General features: G+C 39.6%; 1 protein-coding gene and 1 pseudogene across 2 annotated transcripts in view; both read left to right on the forward strand.

The window, feature by feature from the left end:
* The window catches only part of DPY19L3 (dpy-19 like C-mannosyltransferase 3), a 69,233-nt gene that overhangs the window by 12,824 nt on the left and 36,180 nt on the right, over positions 1–20,229 (forward strand). For both annotated transcript variants that reach the window (XM_044256248.1, XM_044256249.1), the window contains exons 4-8: positions 12,252–12,342; positions 15,734–15,855; positions 16,582–16,727; positions 18,809–18,932; positions 19,479–19,613. In XM_044256248.1, coding sequence (XP_044112183.1) covers positions 12,252–12,342; positions 15,734–15,855; positions 16,582–16,727; positions 18,809–18,932; positions 19,479–19,613 — 618 coding nt within the window. The remainder of the gene's footprint in view (positions 1–12,251; positions 12,343–15,733; positions 15,856–16,581; positions 16,728–18,808; positions 18,933–19,478; positions 19,614–20,229) is intronic.
* On the forward strand, positions 8,956–9,120 carry LOC122914737 (annotated as a pseudogene).

Below are 20,229 nucleotides of genomic sequence, written 5' to 3' on the forward strand. Positions count from 1 at the left end.
ATGTAGCCCTGCATTGGGCTCTCTGCTCAGCCCAGAGCCAGCCTGCTTCCCTCTCTCTCGCCTGCCTCTCTGCCTACTTGTGATCTGTCTGTCAAATAAATAAATAAAATCTTAAAAAAAAAAAAAAGAAAGGAAAAGAAAACAAAATGAAATTAATACAGTTAAAATAGTGGAGAGAATCTGACAGGTGAGTAAGACAACAGCAAACATGCATAATTTGTCCCAACAGAAGAGTAACAAAGCAGTGAAACAAGGGAGAATTGTGTTTAAAGATGTAATTCTAGAAAACCTTTGAAAAATGAAAGATGATTTGAATCTACAAATTGACAGGGCACAATGGGCCCCAGGAAAACTTGGCCTAGAAAAGTCATTAGCAGGATATAGTTCTGTGAAATTGCTGGGCTTCAATATTAAGAAACCCCTGGACATCCTAACAAAAGATCCCTTTACCTGTAAGAGAAGTCAGTGTGGATTCCAACTTTTCCATGGTAACATTTAATGCTTAAAGGCCTGGAATGATCCCGCACAAGACTCACATAAGCGAATGTGCTTTATATATTTTAATCCAGTCATTCTATCATGTATAAAAGCACTATACAAATTGTCCTGATTCTGAGAAATATATTTTTTTAAGAACACATGAAGAAACTGGTAGAGGGAAAACTTTATCCAGCTGAGAGAGAAAAGGCAAAAACCATGGCAGAAAGACTGCCTTGAGGTACAAACATATTTAACTGTGGGACTAGCACTAAATAGTTGTAGAACAAAATAATATGATGGAAACAACGTGTAACACCTAGCAGTGTTATAACTATGAAACAGTGACAGAATAACAATGTAATAATGAGTTAGAAGAGGAAAGAAAAGAAAAGGTAGAAGATGGTGGAGGAATCCATCTTTTTTTTTATAGACAGAAGTCAGGTTTCATTTCAAAATGAGAAGTCCAGAGGCACGTGGGAGGCTCAAGCAGCTAAATGTTCAGCTCTTGATCTCATCTCGGGTCCTGATCTCAGGGTGGCGAGTTCAAGCCCCATGTTGGGCTCCATGATGGGTGTGGAGCCTACTTTAAATAGTCAAGAGATAGATGTATAGTGTTTTTGTAAAAGAAAATTCTAAGAAAAATATCAAGTAAAATGGGGCAGGGAAGAACAATAAATTTCATCAGATTATCATTACTTGTTATATAGGAACACTATAGATACTGTCTGAAGAAATAGAGAATTAAGTTATCCTTCAAAGTTATAAAGGTAGCTCCTAGAACAAAAACAAACCTTCCAAATTAAAAGACACACACACACACACACACACACACACCCCTCAGACACAGACCATATCATAAAGGATTTGTTCTAAAGAGTAACAAAAAAATCTGATACAACATGTATTAACACAAATATGCCAAAATATTTTTGTATAAATAAGTCTGTCTGCTTTACTCACTTGATAAAAACTGTATCATAAAGCAAAATCCAAATCACTCACTATATGTATAAGATTCTCACAGAACAGAGTTCCTTAAAAGGATTAGACCAAAGGTAGATAAGGATTTGTTGAACTATTTCCCCATAAGGGGGAAAGAAAGTCTTAGACAGAAAGTGTTAAATGAAGTGAAGAAGGGCAGTTTTTCAGTGATAAAGATGCCAGCCACAGATAGGACTATCCATGTATCAGATAATTTACCAACATTTATAAAGCAAAAAGCACCGGAAATATAAGAAGAAACAGAGAAACACATTAATGCTGGGTTTTAATTCTTTCTCAGTTCATAAAAAAAAAAAAAAGCAAGTGGTCAAAAATAAGAATATAGAAGGCCTAGGGAAAATAATAAGGGTTTTAATCTATAAATATCTAAAGACAGAATGTATTTTTTTTTCAAATATCCAAAGAGCATTAACTAAAATGTTGATATGTTAAGCCATAGAGAAAATCTCAGATCCAAAACTACAGACGTTATTTCCTTATCGCAGTATGATAGTGCATAGTCTTGGCTTCTTCTTGACTCTGGGGATAATGGTCACAGACTCAACATTATACTCTTTTCATTCATTCATTCATTTAAATAAAAACTGTAGATAACTAAAAAGAAAAAGTCACTTTCTAGAAATCTAAAAATATTTCCTAACTTTTTGGTCACAGGAAATTAAAACTGAATTTACAGAAATTATAAATGAAATCTAGAAGGTGATAAAAACCATATTTCAGGACTAGGGAATACAGCTACAGCAGTATTCAGAAGAATTTGTAGCTTTAAGTATTATATTAGGAAATAAAAATGAATAAACAAACAAAAGTATTCCGCTTATGAAGTTGGAAAGTAAAAATCTAGAAATAGAAGGAAGGATAAAGGTAAAAGGAGAAATTGATCAATTGGGAAATAGAAAAATAATGAATGGTTATTTGGGGAGTGAAAAATAAGGATAAGGATGAGGTAGGAAGTACAAGTACCCAAATTAAGAAATAACAGAGAAGTAATTACAGAGATCATGAAATGTGGTAGCAGAGAAATAACCGTAGACCATGAAATAGGAAAGCACCAAAAGTCTGTTCTGTTTGATTCAGTGCAAATTAGATGAATGGATGAAACATGATTTTCTGGAATATAAATTACCAAAACGGGCCCCAAAACATATTACTATTTTTACAGGTGTAGCAGAGAAAACTTGGTAATGAGCTACCTGTCCTACACCTCCCCAAACAGCCAACCCCGTTGATTTTATGGAGGAATTTTACCAAATAAAATATTCCAGTACTATTTAAGCCATTTTAGAACACCAAAGAGAAAGAAAACTTCCAAATTATTTTTATAAATCAGATGTAACACACTGAGACTGAGGATCAGAATGTAACCACAGTCAGCTTTCCTTAATCCCCAGCAGTTACGTTTTAAGAGTCACTGAGAATGCTGAGTAAGAGAATACTGAACCATTGCTCCTGGGGAAGTGTGTGTGTGTGTGAGAGACACACACACATAGGTCTTAAATTCTAAAAGCACTTCCTGGTAGTTTCTATTTTCTTTATTTTATAAAAGAGAGAATGAGGTTCCGGAGGGTCAAATGACTTGCCAGGGCTACTCCACTAACAGGTACCAGAGTTGGATTCCAGCTCCATCCATGGGGACTCAGAGCTGCGGTCACTGTTTTTGCACTCACTGCCCCTTACTGTATTCCTCTTCTGATCGTTTCTGTCTGAGAGCTGGAGCAAGAGGCAGAGCACACTTTCACTGGTCTGCACCTTGCTGCAAAAACACAGCAAGTGTTAATGCTGTCAATGTGGTGGTTACAAATTTTAGCTAGTAGGCAGATGGGTGAACCAGAAATCTGCAAATAGTGAGAATCAATTATATATAATCTAGATAATAATTAAAAAAACAAAGCTCAGAGACTAATCCCACTTACGTATCTTGAACCAAAAATTCTAATTAATATCAAGAGAATCTAGTTGCATATCAAAAATATAATGCACCACGAAAAAGTCATTTTTATGCCAGGAAACTAAAGGAAATTGTTGGGAAATCTAGTAATATACTTGTTTGCTATCTCGGAACTTGAAAAGATGGAAAAAAAAAAAGAAGGTATTTGAAAAAATCTATTATTTCCTTGTAACATATGTAACTTCAAATTAAGAATAGACCAGATGAGCCCATTACATCACTGGAATAAAAGACAAAAATCATATGATTGTCTCAAAAGACACAGAAAAAGCATTTGGTAGAATTCAACAACTCTCCACAACAGACTGGAAATAGAAGAGAACTTCAGCCTCCTAAAGGGCATCTGCCAAAAATCGCACTGGTGATAAATTGAAAGCTTTCCCCTCATATTAGGAACAAGACAAAGATGTCTGTTCTAGCTACTTCTATTCAACATTATACTAGAGGTCCTAGTTGGGGAAATTAGGCAATAAAATAAAACAGAAGGCCTCCAAATTGGAAAGGAAGAAGTAAAACTGTCTCTGTTTATAGTAATATGATCTTCTACATAGAATTCACCAAAAAGAACTATTAGAACTAATAAGTCGGTTTATCAGGGTTGCAGGATACAAGATTGGTACACAAAAACTGATTGTATTCGTATGCAGTAGCAATGAGCAGACCAAAAATGAAATTAAGAGAATAGCATCATCTCAAATAAAACCTCTTTAAAAAGAAAGAAAATAGTTTCATTTTACAATAGCAACTAAAGAATAAGGTACTTAAGAATAATTTGAGCAAAACAAGTCTAAAGCTAAAATCATGTTCATGAATTGGAAGACAGTCTGGTTAAGATGACATTGGTGTCCAGATTCAAAATGATCCCTCTCAAAATCCCAAGTGGATGTTTTTGCAGAAATTGACAAGCTGACCCTAAAATTTATATGGAAACTGAAAGGACCCAGAATAGCCAAAGCAGTTTTGAAAAAGAAGAACAAAGTTGAAGGACTCTGTCCCTGATTTCAAAACTTAACTCTAAGAGTACAGTAATCAGGACAGTGAGCACTGGCAGAAAGAGAAATGATACAGAATTGAGAGTCCACAAATAAACCCTTACATTTCTGGTCAGTTGATTTTCAACAAAGATACCAAGACAATTAAATGAAGAAAGAATAGTCTGTAACAAATGACCTGGGGACAATTAGATATTCATGTGCAAAACAAGGAAATTTGGCCCCTTCCTCCTACATACACACAGATTAACTCAAAGTGGATCGGAGACTTAAAAGTAACTATGAAACTTCTAAAAAAAAAAAAAAAGGCATGAATAAATTATCATGGCCATGGGTTAGGCTAAGCCATCCTGGATACAACACCCAAAGCTTATGCTGGAGGGAAAATAGTTATATTGGACCTCTTCAAAATTAGAAAAGTTTTGTACTCCAGGGGATATGATCAAGAAAACAAAAAGACACCACTTAGAATAGGAGAAAATACTTACAAATCATATTCCTGGTAAGAGATTTGAGTCTGCAATCTACAAAGAACCATAATAACTCAATAATGAAAATAGAGCTCAATTTTTTTAATGAGCATAGAACTTGAATAGACATTTTTCCAGAGATGATCTACAAATGGGCAAAAAGCTCATGAAAAGATTCTCAACATCATTAGCCTGTCAGGAAAATTCTAATCAAAGCCACAATGAGGTAACACTTCACATCCACTAGCAGAGCTCTAATAACAAGACATGTAATAAGTGTTGACAAGGGCGTGGAGAAATTGGAACCCTTCTACACTACTGGGGGGAATGTAAAATGGTGCAAACGCTTTGGTAAAGGGTCTGGCAGGCCCTCAGACAGTGAAACGTAGTTATCATACGATCTTAGCAATTCTACTCCAAAGAAAATACCCAAGAAAAATGAAAATACATCCCCACAAAAACTGGTACATGAATATTCATAGCAGCATTTTTCATAAGAGCCAAAAAGAGGACACAAATCTAATGTCCACTAATGGATGAATGGATAAGTAAAATGTGGCATATTCATGGAATGGAATATTGTTTGGCAATTTTTTAGTGAATTAATGATATAGTAGAGGAGCCTTGAAAACATGCTAAATGAAAGAAATCAGGCACAAGGCACATATTGTATCATTTGATTAAAACGAAATGTCCAGGATAACCAATCTAAAGAGACAGAAATTAGATTAGAAAGGCATGAGGGATTTGCAGAGTGACAGCCAGGGATTTGGTGTTTCTTTTAGGGGCAGTGAAATAGTCTAAAATTGATGCTAGGGGTGCATGTATAACTTTGTGAATACAGTCAAAGCCATTGAATTGTATACTGTAAATGGGTGACGTATATAGTATTCAAATTCTAGCTCAATAAAACTTAAGAAAATAGATGCGTTTTTTTTTAATATAGCGTGCATACATCTCAGACCGAATGCTAAGACCTTACCCATTAGGGAAACACTAGAACAGTGCTATCTGGTAGAACTTCGTATAATAATGAAAAGTTCTTCGTGCTGAATTAATACTCTAGCCATTAGCCAAGTGTGTTCAGGAACTGAGAAACGAAATTTTTCATTTTAATTAAGTCAGCACGTGTGTCTGGTGGCATCATGGCATTAGAAGCATATTCCAAGCCAAAGCGATCTGTTCATACTGTTTAACATTCCTTTGGTGGGGCCAGCAACAGAAACATGAGAAATAAAAAATACCAACAGGTGGGAAGAAAGTGACATTATTTGCAGATTGTGTCATTATATACCTGGAAACCACAAGAGAATAATCTTGAAAAAAAATTTTTAAAGATTTTATTTATTTATTTGACAGACAGAGATCACAAGTAGGCAGAGAGGCAGGCAGAGAGAGGGGGGGAAGCAGGCTCCCCGCTGAGCAGAGAGCCCGATGAAGGGCTCGATCCCAGGACCCTGGGATCATGACAGGAGCCAAAGGCAGAGACTTTAACCCACTGAGCCACGCAGGCGTCCCAGTCTGAAAAATTATTATGAGCAGTAGGAAAACTCAGTAAGTAGTAGGAACTGAATCCGAAATTAAATATAGAGATACCAAAATACTTTTTAAATTTCTCAAATTGAAATTAATAAGGAAGGAAAACCTCAAATGTGCCTTTTTTAAAAGTTCCCTGGCAGTCCTCTTCCACTTCCTTTGTCCATGTACTCTCCACCCCCAAGCTCTCCTGGGATGATGAACTTTTTCTTCCCTCCTTTCTCCCCCAGTACTTGACTGTCAGCTGTTGCATTGCTTCCTGTTTCACTGTCGAGGGGGGCCCCTTGCCCTCCTAGGTTCTCTGGCTGGGGTCCTGTTCATTGAACTGACAAAAGACAGACTAACAAGAGAAGAGCAGCCAGATTCGCTTAATACAAGTTCTACGTGACACTAGCTCCTTCATAAGGAAATGAAGACCTGAAGAAAGGGTTAAACCTGAGCATTTTTATGCTCTATTTGACTAAGAGTAGGAAGTCATGGAAAAGATATAATAGGACCAAAAGGTATGAGATAGAGGTAGTGAACCAAGGCGAACTTAGCAAGGCCTATTGGTTCAGACGCCTGCCCTGTCCCTCCGTCTCGGGAGATAAGGATGTTCTTTCCTCCAGGGACAAGGGGTACAGCTTTCACAAGAGACAAGGGAGAGGTCAGGGAGTCCTTCAGCCGCAAACACCCAGTATGCCGGCCTGCATGTTCAGAGGTAGCGTGTTCCCAACTGAGAAAGGAAAGGCGAGCTGAAGAGACCTTCCACATGCTTCCACCCCACCTCTGCCCAGATGTCGTCCCTGGATGCCGACTTGTCCCCGCACAGGTGTGAGGCCCTCTCCCTCGCCTTTCCTGGATTCCCTCACTCCAGCTGTCAGGTCTCTCCTGCCTTCTCCCATGCGGGGAGTGAGGGAGGCTGTTGGAGCCCCACTTTCTCTTCCAGCTGCTGCCCCACCGTTCCTGCTCCTCTTCACACCCAGCCTCCCCCCACAAGTCTGTGAGCCCGTGGTCTCTGTTCCTCTTCTCCCGCTGTCTCTCTTGAACCCACTCCAGTCAGGCTTCAGCCTTGGCCCTGCTCTTGAAAGATTCTGGTTCAAGCCACTGTGGCCCTCCAGGTTGTTCGGTTTAGTGGTCCTGTCTCAGTCCTCGTTTTCCTTGGGCTCTCAGCAGTTTTCTTGGCTCTGGGACACGGGTTCTCCCGGATCTCCTCCTACCTCTCCAGCTGATCGTTTGGCTCCTTGACAGGCTCCTCCTCAGCCTTCTGACTTCTTGTTGGCAGGGAACCCAGGACTTGGCTCTGTTTTTCTGTCCGCTCTCATTTCTAAGAACAGTCTTATCCATAGCTTTACATACCATCTCTGTGCTGATGGCTCCCAAACGTCTGTCCCTGCTCAGACCTCTCCCCTGAACTCCAGACTTGCATGTACAGCTTCTGACTTGGCCACCTGAGTTTGGATGTCCGGTGGGCATTTCACACTCAACAGGTGCAACGTCAGCCACCTGATCGTCCCTGCCCTCGCACGTTTCTCCTGGTATCTCCATCTCTGTAATTTGCAGCTTCCTCCCTCAGTGGCTTGGGCTTCTGCCCTCGCTCAGTCCTGGTTCTCAAGTCCCACCTTACAGCCTCAGGAAGTCCTATCAGGTTTCCTTTGACAGTATCTATCTAGAATGTAATCACCTCCCACAACCTTTATCCCCACCTGGATTTATTACAGCAGCTCCCTCCCCACTCAGAATCCTTCGCAGTCCAGCTCAGCATGTCTGACACTCCCCTCCTAACCTCCCCCCTCCCCAGCTCCCCTCACACACACCTAGCTCAGAGTGCAAGCTTAGAGTCCTTATCACCTGCCAGGACTGGGTGTCTAACCCCACGTTACCTCTCAGACCGCTCTGCACTGCTGCCCCGACCTTCCTTCCTTCCTCCAACTCAGACCACACTGCCTTCCTCATTATTCTTCAAGGTGTATTTGGCTGTCCTGGCTGGCTGGCAGGGTCTTCTGCACATGGCTCACCGCCTCACCTCATCTCTGCAATTGTCCCTTCACAGGTGCGGCCTTCCTCACGCATCTGCAGGACCACAGCACCACCCCGCCCTAGCCACCCCCCTTCTCTGCTTTACTTCTTATACTGTACTTGTTTACTAAGCAAGGAAATGCTTCCCTCTGCTCTAGATTAAAAATCCTGTGAAGACAGATATTTGTGTCCCCTTTTGTTCCCAGCTGAATTTCTTAGCAGGTGAATGCTTGTCACTTGTTGGTCAGTAGCTGTTTGTTGAATGAATGAATGAATGAGGAAGATAGAGCAAAAAAGAGACTGATGAGAAACACAGAATGTGATGGGGGCTGGGTTAATAGTTCAGGCAAAAGGCTCTTCCTTCTCTCTAATTGATACCCTTCCTTGAGTTGTCATTTTCCTTTTTAAAAAATGCATTGTTCTTTCCTCATGGAGACATAAACCTCTCAGGAACAAGGACTGAAGTTTTATACCTTGGTTTCCCCCAGCAAATAAATGTTGAGTGATAAGGAAAGATCATTCTCATTTGGCTAAGGCGCAGTGGCAGTATCGTAGCCAATGAGGTTTATCCGAGGCGCGATTATTGCTAATTGAAAAAGCACTCCTGCCACTCAATTTTTACCAAGTTTGTACAATCCTTTCTTAGGCTGGTATTTTCCACTCTTACTGTCATATTGGCTTGATACTACAGAATTTGCGTATCTTCCCACCGAATGAACGCACCTGCTCAGCAAGGGCTCTTTAGACTAACCAGGGCAAGTCCACGAAGCGGTGACTTCAGGTGCTCCGGAGGACTGGGGGTGGCTTCTGTGCGAGCCCCGCGGTGCCGGTCCCCACAGCAGCCATCTAACCTCCCACACCCTGCTTGGCAGCTATCACACATCAAGGCATTCATCAACTCCAGGGCAGGAATTGTTCCATTCCAACAGATGGACAGGAATCGAACCAGACCATCAACCATGTATGTGCCATAAATATATTTGCTAAGGGCATGATTCCCAGTGCAAAACTTCAAGAACAGCTGTCTTTATCGTGAGCTACTATTTCTTGGTGAGATGATTTGTTATCTAATTCTGAAACAGATGACATGTATGAAGTTCATCTTTCCCTGGCTTCCCCACTACCAGCAGCCTCGTCATTTTGGGTGCAGTTTCTATAAACAAAAGTTACTTTCACGAGATTTTTAAAAAACTAATGAGAGGTTTCCTTTGGCAGATTTGGTGTCATTTGTCTAAAAGGGGTTGTTACATTTCGAGTATTTCTAGGAGATGCAGATTAAGTATGAGCATTTTTTAATGCTTTTCCTTTGAGTACTTTTGTTAATTACAATATAAACTACTACTTAAATGGTGTTAGCTATATGGTTCCTTAAAAATACAATGCTTTCGTCTTTCTATTTCTTTCTGTCATTGTCTTCAGAAAAGATCCTTTCATTCTCCCGACATTGCTTTCCCTGTGGAACCGATGCAAATTAAAATATGAAGTATTTGTTCATTTTGCATTCTTCAGAGGGTAGCTTCTCTTGGTGTACATTTTCACTAGCACAATCCAGCAGGCAAAGTATAAATTGCTGTAAAACTGGAAAAGTGTTTGAATGAGTAAAGCAGATGTTCTCTTAGCATGAAGCAGATGTAAAACTTGCAAGTGTCTGTCTAATAAAGTCTAGCATTTGGTTCCATACAGCTGGTGCCAAGATTACCAATTAATCATGTTTGAATGCTTTTTTACTAATTAGGACCCCCTCAGTTCTTTATACATTCTGGGTATATTAAAAGAGAGGGGTGGAGCACAAAAGCTTTCTACCTTTGTACTGTGAGCAGTGGGTTTTTTTTTTCTTTTTTTCCACCCCATCCTTATAAGGTCAGTCTTCTTTTATCCTTAGAACCGGGTTGCTATGAAGCCCCCTTCATGTAAATGATTGATCTGCCTCTCCAGTTTGATTTGGGGATATAGGTTTGACATTAGAATATTCCATTGAAGACAGCCGTACTCTGAACACATGAAGCAGCTGGGGAGAAGAAAAGGAATGTAATTAGACTTAATGGTTTTTTGTTTTTTGTTTTTCCCTTAGTTGCATGAACCAAAGCTAACATTTGCTCAGTTAACATTAATTCACAGCCTTGGTGGCTCCTTGACCAAGTAGGAGTGTGAATATTATAGAAACAAGTGATACCAGTCTAGTTTTCTGTTAAGAAAAGCAGTAGAACAGTTTTTCTCAAAAATTAAAGATGAATGTTGATATGACTGCTAAGAATTGCCTTTACTGCTGTGAAAGAGACACAGATCAGTAGCAAAGGCAAAAGCTAAGAGAGCACCGTCATTGTATATTGTCCTCTTTATAGAGCAGGTGTGCTAATGAAAGTAAATTTCAGAATCTGACTGGGCCTTTTTTCCATGTTGGCTTTCCCTGAGATAAACCTGTTTTCTGTGGAAGGAAGCTCATTATATAAGATTTGCTACTCTGCCCCTCCCTCCCGGTTTTTTAAAAAAGAGTGAACAATGGTAAAACATAAGTTTGTTTCTCAAGGTCAGTAATTGGATGTACTCAGGTAACTGAGTACTTCTTCAATGCTTTATTCATGAATCAATTTGTAATAGTTTTTCAAACAACAGGAGAAATATTTAAAGGGTAGAAGAGATACATGAAATAATTTCAGGCCTGAAGATTAGTAGCATGAGTGGTTCTTTTCATGAAATGTTTATTACAGTTGAAAAGTCGTCGGAGGTAGGGGAAGAAAACCAAAGGTGTGTTCAAAGAAGCTGATCCGTTAGAACGCGCCATGTTTCATGTTTAGCATCCTCCACTGTTAAGGTTGGGTTTGTGGAATAGGGATCTGCTATGGTAGGAAAAACAGAGATGGAAATACGCTTTAGACCATGTGTGCCAGATTCTAGGACCTGACTTCTTAGACACTGGTGTATAAGGGTCTGTAATGACAAATTACCATTTTCTTTCATTTATACTATTATGGTGGAGAGAGAGAGAGATCTAGATATATATGTAAGTATGTGAAATACAGTATCTAAGAATATTAATATGATTTTTCCAGAATGTCTCCCCCATCCCATCCTCATCACCAGTTGCCTCCAGAGTTTGTTAATGATTTAAATTTCACATTTTATAAAAGCATCTTACAATCAAATTGATTAATAGCTGTCACTTTCAATTTTCAGTTCTTCTAAAATTGAATACTTATTTAAAAGCAGTTTACTATTGTATCCATTTGCCTACCTGAGCATCTTTCCACCAGGGTGACCCTTGGCAAACTAAAATTCACATGTAAAAGGTCTGTGCCTTTTCATTCAGGCTATCTTATATTCTGAGAACAAATAGGAAGTTATTAATATTATATAATATTGTTAGCTTTTAGGTAGGTGTCTAATGAAATTATAGTTCTTTTCATTTGGGAGGTTTTTTTATACTGTGCCTATTTTGATTCTCCCTAGTAGTCCATAAGATTGGTCGTGTGTTTTTTAAGTTTTAATTTGTGTGAAATAAAAGAAAAATGGTAACTGTGACACGTCAGTATAAATGGAACTAGTTGTCTCTGTTTTGTAAAATGGTTTGTTAATGGAAAGTTTTAAACAGTCAGAAAAGTAGAAAGACTCATATAATAAACTCCTGTAACTCCCACCCAGCTTCAACATTTACAGTCTTCGATTGTTTTGGTTTGCCAAGATTTCTTAAGACTATATTTTGAAAGAGTTTTTTTTTTTTCCTTTTAAGTTGTAGTTTTGGATCCTGTTTCTGCCATAACAATAGATATTTAAACAAAAAACAAAAAACTAGGTCATGTAAACCCAGTAGACCTAACTTTATTTCAGGAAGTGGAGCGAGAAATCTCATTCAGAACAGAATGTGGGCTGTATTACTCCTACTACAAGCAAATGCTACAGGCTCCAACCCTCATGCAAGGTAATTACAACTAATAGCTTTACGGGGATCTCCTCCTTCCTTTGCAGTATTTCAGCCAAACCTACTTGTGCACTAAAGCATTTTATAAATGCTTTCTAGAACTTGCGTGCTTTTTTTTTTTTTTTTTTTTTAAAAAAAAACTTAAACTCGTGTACTTTTTCCCTGCTCAAGTAACCAGTGTTTGGCTCTGGAAGGAGTTCTGTAATACCTAACATAACTCTCCTCTCCTCAGCTCTACTCCATCCCAAAACTCATCTGGTTCCAATTTCTCGGTTTTGCTCCTGGGTTTTTTTTTTCCCATAATCGTTTTGGAAGAGGTCTTTGCAAGTGAAAGGAGTATTGTCTAAAAACAGGAGGCATTTTGGTGAGAAGACAAGAAGTACAGTGGTCCTTCTTGTCCCCGGTGTCCCCATTCGGTCCTTTATTTTGCAATTACCATTTTTCTACATTTTCGCTGTTGGTGAGTGCTTTAGAGCTCAGCCACTGTTACTCATTGAAGCCCCGGAAGGGAACTCTCCTACTCACCGTGTCCTTTGCTGGGCTTTGCTTGGATTTGGATACATTTTTGGCAAGAATCCTTCATGGGTGATGTTTTGCACTTCTGGTTCTGTCACAGTAGGAGATATGAAATATTGGTTGTCTTTCTTTTTGCGCCTGAAGTATCAGTCAGTTGGTTCCTGTGTAGATAGCCAGGTTCCCCCATAATAAGGTTATTACCCATCAGCCTTTCACTTAATGGTTTTAGCAGCCATTGATGCTTATTGCCTATATCTGTCATTTCAGTAGTTACAAATGTGAACTTCTGCATTCCCCTTGTGTTTGTTAGCTGGAACTCTGTTATTTAAGAAGCCTTTTTCTCATCAACTGTTTGATGACCCTGAGGTCCAGTTTATACAACAAAGGCAGGTTAGGTGTTGATTTTCTTTCCCTATGCAGTTGATCCTTGTTATTCATGGAGTCCATATTTGCAGATTCACTTACTCGAACCTCTTTGTAACCCCAGAATCCGCACTTATGGGGCTCTGGCAGGCATTCACGGGCATGTGCAGAGCAGCGAGAACACTTAGTCACCTGGCTTGCATGTTCCCAGCGGAGGTGGAATGAGGTGATGACTGCCGTCTCCTTTCAGCTCTCCTTCTGCAGTGTCCTTTTCACAGTCTACCTAGGGCCATGCTTTTTGCATTTTTCTGGTTTTTTTGGTGATTCTGTGGTTTGAAATGGCCCCTGGCATAGTGCTAACGTGCTGTCTGGAGTTCCCAAGTGCAGCAGCAGGCCATGAAGAGGGCATACAGAGAAAACATGCGTGTTAGATAAGCTCTGTTCAGGCATGCATTAGTGTTATTGGCATGCGTTCAGCGTTAATGAATCGCTTATATATATTGAAGAAGGTGTCTTTAAACAGAAACACATAAATCAAGGTCATGTGTTGATCAGTTGATGAAAATGCATGACCAGAGGCTCATAAGAACATAACCCTGCTAATTCAGTGTTCACTGCAACTTTATGGAACATAACTACTGAGAACAGTGAGTCTGTGAGTTCTCAAAATTGTGATTTGCTTCTCTAGCATCCTCTAAAGCAGTGGGTCTTACTGAGGGACAGTTGTCTCTCTCGGGGACACCCGAAACATCGAGATGTGTTGTGGGTCATCCCAGCTGGGGTGGGTTGGGGACGATTGTGCTACTGGAACGGGCAGAGGGGAGGGATGTTGCTAACCATCCTACAATGTCTCAGCAACAAGGAATTATCAAGCCTCAAATGTCAAAATACCAGTAGTGTTAAAGTTGAGAAACTCTGCTCTTAAAGATGAGAAATCTCATTCAGGTATTTTCTTTCGAATTATCACCATTATTATCTCAGTGGTTCATCTGTTTCATTTCCTCTAAGTTGTTTGTTAAGATCTTCCTTCTAGAAAATTTCAAACGTATAAAAGGGTAGAGAGAATCCTCTGGACATTTTCGTATGTCTCTCACCAGCCTCCACAGTTACCAACTTATAACCTATCCTGTCCCCTCTCTATACCCCATTTTCAAACCGAATGATTTTGGAGAAACTCCAAGACAGCATATTTCTGCATTTGTAGACATACCAGTATATTTATGTAAAGGATGGCAACCCCTTTTCTAAATATAACCACATTGCTATTATCACATTTAAAGCACAATTAGGCGATCTCTTAGTGTCAAATATCTAGTCAGTGTTCCTCATTTTTATGATTGTCTTCCAGAGTTTTAATATAGTTTTTGAGATTCAGATAAAGTCCAAGCATTGCAATCATTTGCTCTGTCTCTCTCTCTTTTTTTTTTTTTTAGATTTTATTTTTAAGTAATTTCTACACCCACATGGGGCTCGAACTCCCAACTCCAAGATCAAGAGTTGCTTGCTGTACTGACTGAGCCAGCCAGAGCCCTCTCTCTGTTTCTTTTAATCTATAGATTTCCTTCTATCTTCTTTTCTTGTAATTTTTTTGTTGAAAACACAATTCATTTGTCCGATAGAGGTGGGGGCACTTGACGGGTGCGATCTCTTGTAGGGTTGAGACTGGTCCGTTAATAAGTTCTCAGTTAGCCTTGCACCTAATGGGTTAGCACCATCGGTGAGCATTACCTGAATCTGTTAATTTCATAAGGACTATAAAATAGAGGATGTTGTCAGACTTCTTAATTTTCTTCCAAGCTGGTAGGTGAGAAATGGTATCTCAGCATAGTTCTAATTTGCACTTTCTGTAGGCGCATGGTTGAGCATCTTTTCATATGTATCGGGACTGTATGCATGTTCTCTTCTGTGAACCATCTCTTCAAACATTCTGTGAATCAGTTAGCTTGGTTACAGCAGCAAATAACCTTAGTGTAGCCATGAAACTCTATAACAACAGGTTTATTTCTTACTTTTATTATCCCGCCCCTATTTGGAACCTACTGTTGTCATGACAAAGGTAAATAGCCACATTACTGGTGGAGACACGTGTCATCTTTTCTGAAAAGACATCACATCCTCTCACATGGCATTGGTCAGAGCAAGTCAATGGCCAAACCCATAGGCTGCTTATAGTCCCCAAAGAAGTACTACAGGTCTCATGGCAGGAAGGGCAGAGTGAGGGTATAAAATCCTCTTGGCCTAAATTTCTGTAAAAGAACATATTGGGTTTTTTTGTTGTTGTTGTCCTCACACAAATTATAGTTTACCTGTATTCATGTAAACATGGGAATATCCCTCTAATATACAGCAAGCTGCTTGAGGGTGGGATGGTGGTTTTGTTTACTATCACGTCCCCAACGCCTAGCACATTCTCTGGCACACACACACACTAAAGAATCTAGGAAAAGTCTTGAATAATTTATAATTCATAATTGTAATTCTTTTTTCCTGATCTTTCAAATACCAACCTTAGGTTTTCATGGCTTAATATATGATAACAAAACTGAGTCTATGAGGACAATTAACCTTCTTCAACGAATGAATATTTACCAAGAAGTTTTTCTCAGTATTTTATATAGAGTCCTACCAATACAGGTATGTTGTGTTCTGTGACATTGAATTGTTGATACCACACAAAAGTCAAAATCTGCTGTTTTAAGTTGCAACTTTCACATATGTTATTCTGATCTTTCACTGGCATGGTAGGAAAGCAACAAAAATTCTAATTTTCTCCAGATATGGTGTGAACTTTGCTCTTCATATATGTTTTTATAAGATTTTTTTTTTTACATATAGATGCACCCTGGCTAATAATCATGCATGCAGTCTAGAAGCTGATACATATTTTCATTGAGAAGCATGTAATCACTTGTCCCTTATCTTTAAATTAAAAAATTGGAAATTAGCCAATGACAGTGACCACTTCATGTGGACACAGTTAGATGTGTAGCTTGTCTAAAGAATGAAGCCAGAGTCCTCCAGGCCTTCCTTCCCTCTCCCACTCCGCTAGTGAGAAGAAAGGCCGCCAGCACACTTTTGCCCAGAAAGGACTGATGTAGGCTTAGTGCTTGTAATTAATATCCAGTTGCTGAATATTAAATTTCCACTCTCATATTTTTTGGTTTTTTTTGTTTGTTTGTTTGTTTGTTTGGGTAAGTAGGCCCCACATCCAAGGTGGGGCTTTAACTCTCGACCCTGGGTTAAGAGTCACACCTTCTTAGTGACTGAGCTAGGCAGCTGCTGGCTGTCATATTTTTTAAGTGACAATGGAAATCTAATGAGGGTTCCATAACAAATATTTTTTATTGTTCCTTTTTCCAGAAATATTTAGAGCCAGTTTATTTTTATATTTACACCTTGTTTGGACTGCAGGCGATCTATGTCACGGCCCTGTACACAACCAGCTGGCTCCTTAGTGGGACGTGGCTGTCGGGGCTTCTAGCAGCATTCTGGTACGTCACCAATAGGTAAGTTGCAATCAGTATCCCTTCTCCCTTCCTAAGATGGAAGTGAAAACAAAAGTACTTGATTTCCAGGTCAGAGGAAGTTACTCAGCCACACTGGTTTGTATGGGAGTATTTTCTCTTTGGTTTCCCTAGTGGTGTTTACTTGTCTTATCTAGCAAGGTAGAAAGTCCTACTTAGATATATATTTCCAGCTGAGGAAGGGCACATTAAATGACAGGTCAGGAGAATCATCATGTTAAGTCTAGTTCTATTACCAGTTGGATGTGTGATCATTATTTCTCTGGCCACATACCTCCTCTCTTAAAGACGTTTAACAATATCTTTACTATCAATCTTGATAGGGTTGTATGTGGCTTATAATTAGCAAAGCATTAAGCACTGTACAAATGTAAGGAAGTTCTTATATTATTTAGTTAATATCTGTTATTCTAGATACCAGAGCATGAAAGCATTATTTATTAATTTATTTTTAAGATTTTTTAAAAATTTATTTATTTGACAGATAGAGATCACAAGAAGGCAGAGAGGCAGGTAGAGAGAGACGAGGAAGCAGGTTCCCTGCTGAGCAGAGAGCCCGATGCGGGGCTCTATCCCAGGACCCTGAGACCATGACCTGAGCTGAAGGTAGAGGCCTCAACCCACTGAGCCACCCAGGCGCCCCATGAAAGCATTTTTTATAAAGATTTTATTGATTTGAGAGAGAGAGAGAGCGTGCAAAAGAGGGGGGAATGGCAGAGGGAGGAGAAGTAGGCTGCCCACTGAGCAAAGAGCTCAACACAGGGCTTGACCCCAGAACCCTAGGATTGTGACCTGAGCCAAAGGCAGACGTTTAACCAACTGAACCACCCAGACACCCAAAGTAGCATTTTTTTAAAAAAACGTAGTCAAGATACACAAATTATTGCTTGACCTGCAGTAGCAACACCAGTATTCAGTAGGAGTCTTCAAACTTCAGTGCCAAGTTCTAATATTGATTTTATTTTATAATCCTAACAAATTACTTCTTTTTCTAACCTTATTGAGTGCTTATTTTATGTTAACCACTTCACAAAATGCTTTATCTATATTCTTTCAACCATCCTACAGGACAGATATTGTGACCATTTTAGAGATGATCAATTTTTTTAAATACAAGATTTTATTTATTTATTTATTTATTTGAGAGAAAGCAAATGTAAACAGCAGGGAGGGGCAAGGGGAAAGGGAGAAACAGACTCCTCGCTGAGCAGGGATCCCTCTGAGGGGCTCCATCCCAGGACCCTGAGATCATGACCTGAGCTTAACCCACTGAGCCACCCAGGTGCTCCAGAGAGATGAGGAAATTAAAGCTTAATAGGTTAAGTTATGTATATATACTTGTATATACACATATATACATACACAAATACGTGTATACACACACATACGTGTACACACACACACACACGCTTCAGCTTATTCTCCATCAGAATTCAAACACAGTTTGAAAACACTGTTATGCTACCTCTTAACATTTTAACATAATATTCTTGCTAAGGGTAAATGAAAGTCAAATTTGTTGTTCTATCAGGAGGAGAGAGAAGATATTTACTAGATGCCTAGTCCGTGCAGGGATGCTTCTTGGTTCTGGGTGTACAAAGGTGGAAACTTAGCTATACTTACCATCTGGTGGTTCACATTCAGAGGGACAAGAAGCTTTTACAAATTATTCCCACTGACAAATTTGATTCAGATTTAAACACCAAAGAAATAGAGGGAGAATGAGACACGCTGCCAAATTTGCACTAACGAACTTAAAGGGAAATAAAAGTTCAAAGCAGTGAGGCATGAGTGTATATTTCTGGGTTTTGGTGTCACCCTGCCATGGCTTGGAGCCGAGTTCTACCCCTTAGTTGGCTGTGTACCTGTGAACGGTGTTCTTAAATTTTCTTAGTGCCACTTGATGGTACAGGGACGCTGACGGTAAGGACAAATCATAACGGCTGAGAAGTAACAACCAGAATCTTAAGTGTTTAATGCCCTACATCTTTCACTCTAGGAAATCTTTTTAGGTAATTACAGTAAAAATTATTCCTGTGGCCATTTGTGTTTTCTCTGTGCAGAATAGATACCACAAGAGTCGAGTTTACCATCCCGCTGAGGGAGAATTGGGCTCTGCCATTCTTTGCAATTCAGATAGCGGCAATCACGTATTTCCTGCGACCAAACTTAAAGCCTCTCTCTGAGGTAAGTTTTTATGGTACTTTATATATTTTTTTAATTTCTCCACTTTTGTTGAAGAAGCTTCGGAGAATGTGATGTGTGTGGTGTCCCGTCGCGTGTGAGTCATTCTTACTCCATGACCAGTTTTTTAAACTTGAGCTAAATTAAGTTTTCCCTTTCTGAGCCCTTTCCTACTTTGCAAAGAAAATGTTTTCATTTTTGATGTTAAAAACGTACTCTACATTACCTGTCCTCAAATAGTTGCAGCAAAGCCACACACAATTTCTGCAGAACTGTCAGAATCCTTAAGCCACGGCCCTGGAGATGTGACTTGGCGCATCCTCGGCTCCCAGATGCTGCGGAGTAGACACACCTTACGTGCATATTTATGTGCCTGGTGTCACCTTAGGATAGTTAGAGCTTCAATAACAAATGCAGGGGTTTTCAGAGCAGCAGTTCATGGTCTCTCTGTTTGGTTTGTAGAGATATTGGCTGCCCTTGAGGGAACTTGTCTGCAGGGCTCTTTACAACTAGAGACATGGAAATTACACGAAGGTTTTCTTTTTACAGAGGCTGACACTTCTTGCCATTTTCATATCAACTTTTCTCTTTAGTCTGACATGGCAATTTAATCAATTTATGATGCTGATGCAGGCATTAGTGCTGTTCACGCTGGACTCCTTGGACATGCTGCCAGCCGTGAAGGTAAGCCGCGCCCTTTTCTCTCATTCAAGGCAGCACTCTTTAGTGGTTTCCTTCACATGGTGGGGCGGGGGGTTCAGAATGTGCACGTGCTTAACAGTCAGGTCGAAGCTGCTTCTGAGTTACAGCGTACATACACTGGGGTCGATTGAAGTCGAGTAACCTCTGCCACCTAGTTTGGCCATCTTAACTTTTATTCTGTTTATTCTACATTAAAAGATGGGTTTATCTGAAACAGAAATGTCTTAGATCAGTTGTCCTTTACAGAGCTGTCTTAAATTTTAAAATACAAGCTACCTCTTGTAAAATGTCTTACTGTGTACTGCCTTTGTCGTCCAAGGAAATCAATGGGTATAGAACACCTTTTTTTGGTACTTCATAAAATTTTCATAGTAACATCTATCAGGCTTGAGATGGGAATCCCTATTGCTTGTCCAGAGGCCACACATGGGACGGTGCCATTTTAAGGAAGCTGTTGTTGGTCTCACAGTGTGTGACACCCGTGTGTGCTGCTGTCACTTTGTGGCAAGGTGTTTCTCATGTGCAGAAATGTTTTTTAATGTATTGGGGATGTTTTAAAAGTTCTTCATCATTACTATTCTAAAGTAACAGTAACTTA

This window comes from Neovison vison, chromosome 7 (genome assembly GCF_020171115.1).
Source record: "Neovison vison isolate M4711 chromosome 7, ASM_NN_V1, whole genome shotgun sequence".
Lineage (NCBI taxonomy): Eukaryota > Metazoa > Chordata > Mammalia > Carnivora > Mustelidae > Neogale > Neogale vison.